Below are 14,641 nucleotides of genomic sequence, written 5' to 3'. Positions count from 1 at the left end.
GCTCCCTTCTCTCCTGAGGTTTTCTTCGGAGATCCCCGCCACCCCCGGGTGGGCTCCTCGAGAGGGCTGAGGTGCGAGGCCGGCACCAGGCCTGGGCCTCTCCCCCAGGCGCGCAGAGTCTGACCCGGGCTGGGGGCTCTGTGTGTTCACACTCAAGTAACCCGGGGGTGTTTGCAGGGGCGTCGCACAGATGCTCATGAGAACTGCCGGCTGGTGAGGGGCGGTTCTGTTCTGATGACATGTGATGGTGGCACGTGTGGGAGCCACTGGCGGCCTCCTGGGCGCTGTTCCTCCACTGGGAGAGACGGGCGGACCGCCCCAGCACGTGGCGGCACGGAGCAGGGCCGCCGGCCGCGGAGTAGCCTCCCCGGAAGAAACATGCCCGTCGCGAGCGCCAGCACCAGGTTCAGACCCCGCTGGCCTTGAGCAAGTGTTTGCTAGTTAGCGTCCTCGGGAGCTGGTAGGGACCACCCACCTGCTCCTGCCGGGCCACGTCCTGGCCCCAGGCACAGCAGTGAGCCAGAAGGCCCCGTCCCCCCTCTGTGCTGAAGGAGATGGTCTCCAGTGCCCTCGTCGGGGCTCGATGACAGTAAGACAGTGGCTTGTATCCGGTGCTGGTGGGAACGTCCCTTCAGGGCATCTGTCCAGTGCTGCTAAATGGTACTCAGGATAAGTAGTGATCAGATGGTTATGTTTGCCTTTAAGTAACTTGATTTTAACTTTGATTTTTCAGGAGAGCATTAAGTTGGATACAAAAGGGGGGCGACCATGCACCATGGCAGCGGCCCTCAGAACGTCCAGCACCAGCTGCAGAGGTCCAGGGCCTTCGCCGGCAGCGAAGGAGAAGAGCAGCAGGCCCGTCCCAATCCCCCGCAGTCCCCCGCCACGCCCTTTGCGCCGGCGGCGAGCCCGTCCGCGCCCCAGTCCCCCGGTTACCAAGTTCAGCAGCTGATGAACCGCAGCCCCGTGGCCGGGCAGAGCGTGAACATCGCCCTTCAGAATGTGGGGCCGGTGGTGGGAGGGAACCCCCAGATCACGCTGGCCCCCCTGCCGCTCCCCAGCCCCACTTCTCCGGGATTCCAGTTCAGTGCGCAGCAGAGGCGGTTTGAGCACGGGTCTCCATCGTACATCCAGGTCACCTCGCCGCTGTCCCAGCAGGTGCAGACTCAGAGCCCCACCCAGCCCAGCCCCGGGCCGGGACCGGGCCTGCAGAGCGTGCGGGCGGGTGCCCCTGGCCCCGGCCTGGGCCTGTGCAGCAGCAGTCCCACCGGGGGCTTCGTGGACGCCAGTGTGCTGGTGAGACAGATCAGCCTGAGCCCGTCCAGTGGCGGCCACTTCGTGTTCCAGGAGGGCTCGGGCCTGGCGCAGATGGCCCCGGGCGCCCAGGTTCAGCTGCAGCACACGGGGGCGCCCATCACGGTCAGAGAACGGAGACTCTCGCAGCCCCACGCGCAGTCGGGGGGCACCATCCACCACCTGGGACCTCAGAGCCCCGCGGCCGCAGGCGGGGCCGGCCTGCAGCCCCTGTCCAGCCCCGGCCACATCACCACGACGAGCTTGCCGCCCCAGATCAGCAGCATCATCCAGGGGCAGCTGATCCAGCAGCAGCAGGTGCTGCCGGGGCCTCCGCTGACCAGGCCTCTGCTCCCCGGGGTCGGGGTCGGGGGGACTTCGGCGTTTGGGATGACGTCCCCACCGCCCCCCACCAGCCCTTCCAGGACCGCAGCGCCCCCGGGCCTCTCCAGCCTTCCTGTCCCATCTGCGGGGAGCGCGGGGATAAGAAAGGCTCCCAGGAAACTGGAAGAGATCCCCCCGGCCTCCCCGGAGCTGGCTCAGATGAGGAAGCAGTGCCTGGACCACCACTGCAGGGAGATGGAGGCCCTGAAGGCGGCCTTCAGGGAGTGCTTGATCGAGCTGTTCTTCCTGCAGCACCTGCAGGGGAACATGATGGACTTCTTAGCTTTCAAGAAGAAGCACTATGCCCCGTTACAGGCTTACCTCAGGCAGAATGATTTGGACCTGGAGGAAGAGGAGGAGGAGGAGGAGGAGGAGGAGGAAGAGAAGTCGGAGGTTATCAACGATGAGGTGAGAAGCAGCGGTTTAATCATTAGCGGGCCGTGCTACTTGGATCTGCGTCTAGGCAACCGTAAATTAAAAGTAATCTCTGAGCCTGGGGTGTTGATAAGATGCAGTTTCATAAGGATTTGATCCAGGAGTAAAATGGAAGGTGGATTTGCTTTTTCCTTCATGGAAGGAAAGAGCTGCTCTAGTTGGGAGGACGGTGCAGAGTGGTGCTGTGAGTATTGCCAGTTCATTTAGAACAGGGATGCTTCCCCGGCTTGGGGAACTAACCTGGCCTGACCCAGCTTTCCCCTGTGCTCTGCTGGGTGTGTGGAGATTGGCCAGCCCCGAAGGGCCTGCAGAAGCCAGGGGTGTGGGCACCTTCCCGCTGGTTGCCCAGGTTTCACATTTTACTTACGTAGGTCCACCCATTGGGATTCTCAACACCATGAATGTCATTTTTAAAGAAGGGATTTGAATCACTAGCTTGTTACAGTGTATCAGTTACGATTTAAATCACTAGATACATTTATAAGGTATCTTCATGATTAAAATATGGTTATTATGGCAAAGCAACTGAGAATTTTTTCAATTTTTAGATGTACTCTTAGATTTGAGGTCATGTATTTAACTCACACTGTTGCACATAGCTACTGAATGGTATTTAAGATAGAATCTTTTTTAGATAGTGAACTTTTTGGGTGCCTGGAATGGGTGCTTAATAAATTCCCCAATTGGGATTCTCAGTACCTTAGCGGTTCCTAAGATCCCTTTATTGGTACTTCCTACAAAGGAAGCTGATGAGACAGGGCGACAGTGAGGTGCACCGTGGTGCACTGTATTTGTGCCTTTGTGTCGTGTACTGTACACTGTGTTGGTGGAGCTTATTATGTTTTTTGATATAGCTAAGATAATGTAAATCTCTGTCAGTTCTTCTGCAAAGAAATCAGCCTTTGATGAACAAAAGCTGGCCTCTTTGCGCATCTCCTCATTGATATTTATTATGTGTGGCTTTGCCATTTGGTGTTTTCTTTAACACCCTTTCCAGGATGAACCATTTTTATTTTCTAAAAGGTTTATATGATTTTTTTTTTTTGAGGATTTCACCTCTGTTGCCATGAAATAGTGAAATTCAGTTCTCTTTATGTTTGTACACCAATGTTGTCTGTAGGCTCAATCCCCCTTATCTGTCATTGCCATTGTGACCTGCATGTAGTAGGCCAGGGCGTAAACTGCCTATGAGGTTGTCAGGGCTTTGCTACTTGAAGACTGTCCGCCATTCCCATTTTTAAAGTTTGAAGTTGCAGAATCTAAGGACGTTGCACTTGTGACTTAAATTGGAGTTTCTGCAAGATTTGCAGTTGAGTTAGGGTATTATAAATCTTTCATAAATCAGTTGTGTCCTTTTACAGGATTTGATGCAAAAACATTCCATTTTTAAACACCAGACATCAGTGAGCTATCAGCAATAAAATTCTAACAAAATTTTGAGCAGTCTTAAAAATTATGTTGCCTTTTTTTCTCAAAATATTTCCTCTCAGGTAAAGGTTGTGACAGGAAAGGATGGGCAGACTGGTACTCCTGTTGCTATAGCAACCCAGCTTCCTCCAAATGTTTCTGCTGCTTTTTCATCCCAGCAGCAACCATTTCAGGTACTTTTCGATGGTTCTAAAATGTAGTCTCATCCGAAACTTTTCCTTCATCCAGATATTTTAACCTTCAATTTACTATTTGCTCTTCAGCATTTTTTTCCAGAGCCCATTCCTTACTTTAAAAAAGTAAAAAAGTCTTCCTGCATATAAAATTATACAAGTAAATTGCATGAGTAGATGACAGCACAGACCGTAATGCGTTATGTTTTGTGTGTGTCGACCTGTAACGCAGCCGTAGCTTCAGCGTGCATGTCGTCTGATACCTACAGTCCTGTTGAATGCGTGCTCAGGAGTCCTCGTGTGCTGTGTTTTAAATGTTGGTTCTTTCTTGTGTCTTAGAACAGTGCAAACAGAAGAAAAAAAAAGATTACACAGATAACTGGATATCTTCTGTAGCTAGAAGAAACACTGAAATGAAACACACTTCTAAAATACCAGGACCTTAGGCTTCTAAATGGATGTTAATTGAATGCAAGCTGATTATTTTTAATTTTTTGAAAATTAAATCACTCAATGTTACATTAATAAATGCCAGGAACCTAAAAGTACAGGTCAGATTCTAGTCATTTTGGAGTAGATTGTGCTAGGTTCTGAAAGCAGTTGAATCTTGTGGTGATATGTTTTTAAATTTTTTTTAATTTTTAATTTTGGTATAATTTCAAACGTATATAAAAGTTGCAGTAACAGTACAAAGAACACCCCTTATATCCTCTACCCAAATTCACCGGTTGTTAACTTTTAGCCCCATTTGCATTATTTTCATTCTCTCTCTCTTTTATATGTACACACATACACATTTCCCCCAAACTATTTGAGAGTAAATTGCAGACATCATCTCACACTTGCATCCCTAAGTCCTTCAGCATATGGTATCAGGTACGAGTGTTACCTCACCTAACCACGGTATAACAATCAATTCTGGAAATTTTACAGTAACTTTTACTATGATTAAGCCACAGCTCATGTGCAAATTTTGTCTCTTGTTCCGGTGACATCCTTTGTATAGTTGTTTTTCTCCCAGTCTGGGATCACCCATTGTGTTTAGTTGCCATGCCTCTCTGGTCTTCTTTAATGTGGACAAACTCCTCACTCTTTCATGCCTTCACATTTCTGAGAAGTGTAGGTCAGTTATTTTGTAGAATGTCGTTTGACATGGGCCACTAATTCTGTCATCTATTGACGAATCTTGCTGGAGTCAGCTGTCACGTTACAGATTGCAAAGTGGATTTTCTAACTCCATTATTCCTTCTGCATTCGTTAGCTGGCATTCTACTGTAATGATGAGCCTTCTTTTTTCTTCCATTACGTATATTCACATACGGATTCTTATTTTAATCAGTGCGTTTTCATATGTCATTAACGATATTTATTTGTTTATTTAAATTTGTTTATTTAATTCAGTCAAGTTTATTCTTTTTGGTCTATAGTTCTGTGAGTTTTGTCAAATGCCCAGAGTTGTGTAACCACCACCACCCAAGAAACAGAGGAGTTCTGTCATCCCCCCAGATGTTCCTCATGCCACATCTTTGTCATCAGATTTTCTCCCTGGCTTAACCTTTGTTCTCTGTCTATGATTTTGCCTTTTCCAGAATAAAATATAAATGGAATTATACAATATAGTATATGCATGCTGCCTTTTCAGTCTGGCTTCTTTCAGTTAGCATAATGCATTTGAGATTCATCCACGTTGTTGAATTTGCCAATTGTTTCCGTTTTTGCTGAGCAGTATTCCATTGTATGAATGTTCCCCAGTTTGTTTAGCCATTCACCCTTTGAAGGACGTTGGGTTGTTTCCAGTTGTTGGCATACCTAGGAGACAGGTTTCTGGGTTGTTACTAAGCGTACATTCAGTTTTATATGCAACTGCCAAACTTTCCGCAGTGGCTGTTCCGTTTCACATTCCCGCCAGCAGTGACTGAGAGTTCCTTCTGTCTGCATCCTCCCCACTACTTGTTCTTGTCGGTTTTCTTCTGTAGTTATTCTAATATGTATGCAGTGGTTTTAACTTGCATATCTCTAAAGACTAATGATGTTGAACAACTTTTCATATGTTCATTTCCCATTTGTATATCTTCTTTGGTGAAGTATCTGTTCATTTCCTTCATTTTTTTTCCATTGAGTCTTTTGCTTTATTGTTGCATTTGAGAATTCTTTATATAATTTGGATATAAGCTTTTTGTCAGATATAAATTTGCAAATATTTTTCTGTCATTCTGTGCTCTATCTTTTTCTTTTTTTATATTGTTTTTTACAGAGCAGAAGTTCTGAATTTTGATGTGGTCTCTTTTATCGTTTTTTTTTTTTCTTTTATGGATTGTGCTTTTGATATATAAGAACTCTTTGCTCAACCCAAGGTCACAAAAATTTCCTCTAATTTTTTTTTTTTTTAGAAGTTGTATAGTTTTATGTTTTACATTTAGGTCTGTGATCCATTTTGAGTAAAGTATTGTATAACATGCAAGCATCAGTAGAAGTTTATTTCTTCGTATATTGACAGCCAGTTAGTTGGGCACTGTTTCTTAAAAAGACTGTTTTGTATCTGCTGAATTGACTTCGCATCATTGTCAGAAATCAGTTGATCCTGTCTGTATGGGTCTGTTTCTAGGCTCTCTTCTCTTCCTTTGATCTCTGTGTCTATCTTTTTGCTTAATGCCACACTGTCTTTACTACTGTATCTTTGTAGTAAGTCCTGAAATCAGTTAGTGTGAGTTCTTCAACTTTGTTCTTTTCCAAAACTGTTTTGGTCATTCTGGTTCCTTTCATTTTTCATATACATTTTAGAATCAGCTTGTCGATATCCATAGAACATCCTGCTAGGATTTTGATTGGGATTACATTGACTCTATTGACCTGTTTGGGGTGAAGTAATATCTTGACAACGTTGAGTCTTCCAGGCCAGGAATATGGTATATTCTCCATTTATTTTTGTCTTCTTTGATTTCTTTCATCAGTATTTTGTAGTTTTCAGCATGCAAATTCTATGTATATTTTGTTAGACTTATACCCAGCTATTCCAATTTTTCTGTGGTGCTATAGATGGTACTTAAATTTAAAAATTTTTTTCTAGTTGTTCATTGCAAGTATATAGGAATACAGTTGATTATGCAACCTTGCTAAACTCATTTATTAGTTTTAGGAGCTTTTTTGTAGATTCCATGGGATTTTCTACCTAGAGAATCATGTCTGCAAAGAAAGCAAGATTTATATTTTCTTTTCCTATCTGTATGCCTTTTATTTCTTTTTCTTGCCGTATTTGCACTGGCAATGGCATGGACTGGCATGGACTTCCACTGTGATGCTGAGTAGGAGTGATAAGAACAGACATTCTTACCTTCTGGGTCTTAGGGGGAAAGCATTTAGTCTTTCACCATTGAGTATGATGTTAGCTGTAGATTTTGTAGCTGTCCTTTATCAGGTTAAGGAAATTCCTTTATTCCTAGTATTTATCATGAATGGATGTTGAATTTTGTCAAATACTATTTGCTGCATCTATTCACATAATCATCTGATTTTTCTTTTTCGGTCTGTAAAAGGGGTGAATTATATCATATTAAGGTATAATTTGTAGGCAGGGAATGCACAGATCTTAAATGTTAGAATTTGTTGAGTTTGACAAGTGCCCGTGTAACCCATCCACGTGTCAGGGTGTCCACTTCCATCAAGTCTCCTCATGCCCTGCCAGTCGTCCGCTACCCAGCCCCCCTGCCCCGGTTTGTTACTATTTATTCTACTATTACTGTTTATTTTGATGTTCCAATTATCTGTAATTTGACCAATGGGGACCCTTTCAAGCGGGCTCTAGTATACTTGTGACACATCCCTGTCACTCTCTAAGTACTTCCTTACATTCTGGCACAAAATGTTTAAAGTTTATCTTGCACATGCCTTGATTCAGTCCAGGAATCAGTCATTTCTCCAAGGAACCGGGTTCTTTTTGGTGGGGAATAATAATTTGAACCCAATATTTGGGTGTTCTTGTAATGAATTTGATACAACTGAAGATAAAATTTCTTGAATTGGAAATTGTCAGAAAATTTGTTAGTGGGACAGATTTCCTGTTAGTGCTTAGAGGAATGTAATACATCAGTGCGTTTATAGGCCACATTGATAAATATTTGCATGAGAACCGTGGGACAGTGGAGGGCAGGGAGTGCCTGTAAACTTAGGTGCATGGTCTCCACAGTGACACACATTAAACCCTCGGATTTACTGTCATACTCACCAGATTGCCAGAAATTAAATTGGACAGAATCTGTTGATTTAGGTCTATGAGATTCTTACCCACTGTTGATCGGGAGTGTAGCATGGAAACATTTCACATGATCTGGAAAAGGTGAGTGTGGGTAGGCCCTTTTGATCCAAACAGCATGCTCTAAAGGTATTCTTGTGTTTGTGTGCCAGAAAACACATCTCATAATGTTCCCAGCAGCATCGTTTCTTCTAATAACCCCAAACTGGAAAGAAGCATAATGTCCGTCAGCAGTAGAACAGATCAGTGGGTCGTGCACATTCATACAGAGGAATGCTAATAGTAATCAGTAGTGAAAATGAGTGAGTCGGTGTGGGCGGGTCTCAGCAGCGCCCTGTGGAACAGAAGGGGTTATGGGAGAGCCCAGCTGCAGCATTCCTTCAGGTAAAGTTCACTAGGAAGCAAAACCAAACTAGCGTGGAGCTAAGCCTGTAGGTGATGGCACCAGGGGAGAATGTTCACACACGGTTCAGGTGGGGAGGGGGATGCCTTCAGAGTGAGTGGGGTCTCCAGGGCGTGCGTAACAGTTTATTCTTAAGCCTCGGGATGAGTACACGGGTGATTGCTTTATCATTACTTTTTAAACTTATAAGTTTTTCTAATTCTCAGCATTTTATTATGAAAAATTTCAAACAGGAAAGCTGAACAGTGTTCAGTGGACACTCACATCCTACTGTTTAAATTCTGTGATTATGCACAAATAAGTGAAATTCACTTAACCATTTTTATATTAACCACCTAATATTCAGTGGCACTTAGTACATTCACAGTGTTAAGCAACCACTATTATGGATATCAGTTTCTAAAATATCTTTATTGTCTTAAAAGAAAACCCCATTCCCAAAAAGCAGTCACTCCCCAGTACCTGCTCCTCCAGCCACTGGCAGCCACCAGTCGGCATTCTGTCTCCATAGATTTACCTGGTGTGGAATCGTGCAATGTTTTGTGTCTGGTTTCTTTCACTTAACATGATGCTTTCAAGGTTCATCCACATTGTAGCATGCCTCAGTACTTCATAACTTTTTATAGTAGAGGGTATTTCCACTGTATGGGTATGCTACATTTTATTTATCCACTCTTGATAAATATTTGGACTGTCTGCAGCTTTTGGCTATTGTGAATAATGCCACTATAAATACTTAGTAGCTACCCCGTTTTACATCCCATCAGCAATATACAAAGGTTCCAATATTTCTGTATCCTTGCCAACTCTTACTTTCCTTTTAAAAAAAATTCTAGCCATCCTAGTGAGTGTGAAGTGGTGTCTCATTGTGTTTTCTTTTGCATTTCTCTTATGATGAATGACGTTGGGCATCTTAATGTGCTTGTTGGTCATTTGTATATCTTTGGAGAAAAGCCTATTCAAATTTTGAAAAAATTTTTTAAAAAAAATTCTATGATTAATTTTACTATGCTTTTAAAAATCACATTATTTAATATTATAAATATTTAAGAGACCTAAAAGAGGAAAACCAAGGAATCTCCATTTTGAATTATAGATCTTTGTCGCAAATACTAGTGGATGTCTAAGGAGACAAGAAGATGGAGAATCTGTCAGGAAAGAATTGAAATGAAAAAACATACCCTTTGTTTTCTTTGGAAAAAAAAAAAATCTCAGTATGAGTTTTATTATTTACAACCAGTTGTAGAATTTTTATATTGACCAATGAAACTCTAGAAATAAATTCAGAATTCCTTGTATTACATATACAGTATATTAATTTCTGTCTGCTTCCAAAAGACTTTGAGGTAGTATTTTTTTCTTTTTTCTTTCTTTTTTTTTTTTTTTTTTTTGGCTGCGCTTGTGGGATCTTAGTTCCCCGACCAGGGATTGAACCCGGGCCTATGGCACTGGAGGCGCTGAGTCCTAACCACTGGACTGCCAGGGAATTCCCTAAAATAGTTTTTATTACAGTTATTTAGATCTTAAAAAATCCTAAGTGGAGATTATTTTTCAGTGATTATAGTGTTAAAGGGAATGAATAATTATAGTTCTGTAACCCTACCCCAACTATTGATTTTTTTTTTTTTTGCCATTTAAAAAAAATTTATTGAAATATAGTTGATTTACAATGCTGTGTTAGTTTCAGGTGTACAGTAAAGTGATTCAGTTATACACACATGTATATAAATATATGTATATTCTTTTTTTTACATTTTCTTCCATTATAGGTTATTATAAGATATTGAGTATAGTTTCCAGTAGGTCCTTGTTGGTTATCTATTTTTATATAGTAGTGTGTATATTTTAAGCTTAAGCTCCTGATTTATCCCCCAACTACTGATTTTTTTATTCTTTTTAAATTTTATTTATTTATTTATTTTTAGCTGCATTGGGTCTTCGTTGCCGCGCACGGGGGCTGCTCTTCGTTGTGGAGCGCGGGCTTCTCATTGTGGTGGCTTCTCTTGTTGCGGAGCACAGGCTCTAGGCACACAGGCTTCAGTAGTTGTGGCTCGTGGACTCTATAGAGTACAGGCTCAGTAGTTGCGGCTCACGGGCTTAGTTGCTTCTCAGCATGTGGGATCTTCCTGGAACAGGGTTTGAACCCGTGTCCCCTGCATTGGCAGGCGGATTCTTAACCACTGTGCCACCAGGGAAGCTCCTTAGTTTTTTATCTTAATGAAGTTCAATTTATCAGTTTTTTCACATGGATATCCAGTCTTCTAGCATCATTTGGTTGAAAAGACTTTTCATTCCATTTGGGTTGCTTTGGAGTCTTTAGGAACTGGTGAGGTTGTGTAAGTTTGAGTCTCCCTCTGGGCTCTCTGCTCAGTTGTTTTTATCTGTCGTCCATCCTTAAGCAGCACTATGCCATCTGCTGAGTCTTGAAGTCCAGGCTTCCTCTTGTTCTTCTCTCAAGAATCTGTTTTCAATTCACTGACCTCTGCGTCCCCACTCTACTCTTCAGCCTATCCAATGAATTTTTAAAATTTCAGACACTTTTTCTGTTCTAGGGTCTCTGTTTGATTCTCTTTTTTTTTTTAATTTTTATTTTTTTACTGAAGTATAGTTGATTTACAGTGTTTCTGGTGTACAGCAAAGCGATATATATATTCTTTTTCAGATTGGTTCTGTTTCTTAATCGTTTATTTTTTTCTGTCAAGATTTCCTCTCGTCTTTCATTACAACATACTTCTTTGTCCTTGGGCATACTTATTAAACCTACCGTAAAATCCCTGCTGCTAATTCCAGAATGTGAGTTGTCTGGGGGTTGGTGTCCATTGATTGTTTTGAGTATGGCTGTGTTTTCTTGTCTCTGTGTTTTGGAGTAATTTTTTTTTTTTAATATATATTTTTAACATCTTTATTGGAGTATAATTGCTTTACAATGTTGTGTTAGTTTCTGCTGTATAACAAAGTGAATCAGCTATACGTATACATATATCCCCATATCCCCTCCCTCTTGCATCTCCCTCCCACCCTCCCTATCCCACCCCTCTAGGTGGTCACAAAGCACCGAGCTGATCTCCCTGTGCTATGCGGCTGCTTCCCACTAGTTATCTCTTTTACATTTGGTTGTGTATATATGTCCATGCCACTCTCTCACTTCGTCCCAGCTTACCCTTCCCCCTCCCCGTGTCCTCAAGTCCATTTTCTATGTCTGCATCTTTATTCCTGTCCTGCCCCTAGGTTCTTCAGAACCGTTTTTTTTTAGATTCCATATATATGTGTTAGCATACGGTATTTGTTTTTCTCTTTCTGACTTACTTCACTCTGTATGACAGACTCTGGGTCACCTCATTACAAATGGTTCAATTTCGTTTCTTTTTATGGCTGAGTAATATTCCATTGTATATATGTGCCACATCTTCTTTATCCATTCATCTGTCGATGGACACTTAGGTTGCTTCCATGTCCCGGCTGTTGTAAATAGAGCTGCAGTGAACATTGTGTACATGACTCTTTTTGAATTATGGTTTTCTCAGGGTATATGCCCAGTAGTGGGCTGGCTGGGTCGTATGGTAGTTCTGTTTTTAGTTTTTTAAGGAACCTCCATACTGTTCTCCATAGTGGCTGTATCAATTTACATTCTCACCAACAGTGCAAGAGGGTTCCATTTTCTCCACACCCTCTCCAGCATTTATTGTTTGTAGAGTTTTTGATGATGGCCATTCTGACCGGTATGAGGTGATACCTCGTAGTTTTTTGTTTTTTTGTTTTATAAATTTATTTATTTATTTGTTTGTTTTTATTTTTGGCTGCGTTGGGTCTTCGTTTCTTTGTGCGGGCTTTCTCTAGTTGCTGCGAGCAGGGGCTACTCTTCGTTGTGGTGTGCGGGCTTCTCATCGTGGTGGTTTCTCTAGTAGTGGAGCACGGGCTCTAGGCGTGCAGGCTTCAGTAGTTGTGGCACGTGGGCTCAGTAGTTGTGGCTTGCGGGCTCTTGAGTGCAGGCTCAGTAGTTGTGGTGCACGGGCTTAGTTGCTCCGCAGCATGTGCGATCTTCCCGGGCCAGGGCTCGAACCCATGTCCCCTGCATTGGCAGGCAGATTCTTAACTACTGCGCCACCAGGGAAGCCCCCTCATTGTAGTTTTGATTTGCATTTCTCTAATGATTTGTGATGTTGAGCATCTTCTCACGTGATTGTTGACAATCTGTATATCTTCTTCGGAGAAATGTCTGTTTAGGTCTTCTGCCCGTTTTTGGGTTGGGTTGTTTGTTTTTTTGATATTGAGCTGCATGAGCTGCTTGTATATTTTGGAGATTAATCCTTTGTCAGTTGCTTTGTTTGCAAATATTTTCTCCCATTCTGAGGGTTGTCTTTTCGTCTTTTTTATGGTTTCCTTTGCTGTGCAAAAGCTTTTAAGTTTCATTAGGTCCCATTTGTTTATTTTTGTTTTTATTTCCATTTCTCTAGGAGGTGGGTCAAAAAGCATCTTGCTGTGATTTATGTCATAGAGTGTTCTGCCTGTGTTTTCCTCTAAGAGTTTTATAGTGTCTGACCTTACATTTGGGTCCTTAATCCATTTTGAGGTTTTTCTGCATGTATGGTGTCAGGGAGTGTTCTAACTTCATTCTTTTACATGTAGCTGTCCAGTTTTCCCAGCACCACTTCTGTCTTTTCTCTGCTGTATATTCTTGCCTCCTTTATCAAAGATGAGGTGACCATATGTGCGTGGGTTTGTCTCTGGGCTTTCTATCCTGTTCTGTTGATCTATATTTCTGGTTTTGTGCCAGTACCATACTGTCTTGATTACTGTAGCTTTGTAGTATAGTCTGAAGTCAGGGAACCTGATTCCTCCAGCTCTATTTTTCTTTCTCAAGATTGCTTTGGCTCTTCGGGGTCTTTTGTGTTTCCATACAAATTGTGAAATTTTTTGTTCTAGTTCTGTGAAAAATGCCATTGGTAGTTTGATAGGGATTGCATTGAATCTGTAGATTGCTTCGGGTAGTATAGTCATTTTCACAATATTGATTCTTCCAATCCAAGAACATGGTATATCTCTCCATCTGTTGGTATCATCTTTAATTTCTTTCATCAGTGTCTTATAGTTTTCTGCATACAGGTCTTTTGTCTCTTTAGGTAGGTTTATTCCTAGGTATTTTATTTTTTTTGTTGCAGTGGTAAATGGGAGTATTTCCTTAATTTCTCTTTCAGATTTTTCATCATTAGTATATAAGAATGCAAGAGATTTCTGTGCATTAATTTTGTATCCTGCTACTTAACCAAATTCACTGATTAGGTCTATCTAGTGGTTTTCTGGTAGCATCTTTAGGATTCTCTATGTATAGTGTCATGTCATCTGCAAACAGTGACAGTTTTACTTCTTTTCTGATTTGGATTCCTTTTATTTCTTTTTCTTCTCTGATTGCTGTGGCTAAAACTTCCAAAACCGTGTTGAATAATAGTGGTGAGAGTGGACAGCCTTGTCTTGTTCCTGTGCTTAGTGGAAATGGTTTCAGTTTTTCACCATTGAGAACGATGTTGGCTGTGGATTTATCATATATAGCCTTTATTATGTTGAGGTAAGTTCCTTCTGTGCCTACTTTCTGGAGGGTTTTTTATCAGAATTGGGTATTGAATTTTGTCAAAAGCTTTTTCTGCATCTATTGAGATGATCATATGGTTTTCATCCTTCATTTTGTTAATATGGTGTATCACGTTGATTGATTTCGAATTGGGTTTTGGGTGTCGTGAATGATAGGTTGCAGAGACCCTGAGTTCTGTTATATCCTTCTGAGGAGTTCTGCTGGTTTGCTTTCACATCTGGTTAATGTGATTGGACTGAAACTGTAGACTCTGCCTCCTGAGATCTCAGTGTGGTTACGCTGGCCTGTGCTTGGCATCTTGGCATGTGGGTGGTCAGGAGGCAGCCAGAAAAAAGGGGAGCTTGGGACCCATCTCTGCTGCCTCCTGTGGCAATTCTCCTTTACCTGTCTCCTCTCCGGTCTCCTGCTCTCCGTCCGAATGGTCTTCAAGCCAGTGAGGCCCTCCCTCTCTGGGTCTGAGACTGGGACCTGCCCTTGTGCCAAATGCCGTAAACCCAGAAACGTCTCCTAGTTTCAGTCCCTCCTTGCAAGTATCGAGGCCCATGCTGTATCTGCCCACCTTTTCACATTTTTTATATTTCTTTTAGAGTTTATATTTATCTGGAATGTGTTTAGTCCAACAGGAAGTACTTGGCCATTACTGGACACAGAACCCTGTATCAATTTCTTTTATTAAAAAAAAACAACAC

General features: G+C 42.4%; 1 protein-coding gene across 14 annotated transcripts in view; it reads left to right on the top strand.

Moving 5' to 3' along the window:
- EP400 (E1A binding protein p400) overlaps positions 1-14,641 on the top strand; it is a 114,121-nt gene that overhangs the window by 18,607 nt on the left and 80,873 nt on the right. For 9 of the 14 annotated variants that reach the window (XM_059895335.1, XM_059895329.1, XM_059895330.1 and 6 more), the window contains 2 exons: positions 734-2,085; positions 3,603-3,713. In XM_059895335.1, the coding sequence (XP_059751318.1) occupies positions 769-2,085; positions 3,603-3,713 (1,428 nt within the window). In that variant the 5' untranslated portion in view covers positions 734-768. The remainder of the gene's footprint in view (positions 1-733; positions 2,086-3,602; positions 3,714-14,641) is intronic. The other 5 variants (XM_059895334.1, XM_059895332.1, XM_059895339.1 and 2 more) reach the window with 1 other exon arrangement.

This window comes from Balaenoptera ricei, chromosome 14 (assembly GCF_028023285.1).
Source record: "Balaenoptera ricei isolate mBalRic1 chromosome 14, mBalRic1.hap2, whole genome shotgun sequence".
Lineage (NCBI taxonomy): Eukaryota > Metazoa > Chordata > Mammalia > Artiodactyla > Balaenopteridae > Balaenoptera > Balaenoptera ricei.
The sequence above is the reverse complement of the archived record's forward strand: the minus strand, read 5'-3'. Positions and strand labels throughout refer to the sequence as shown.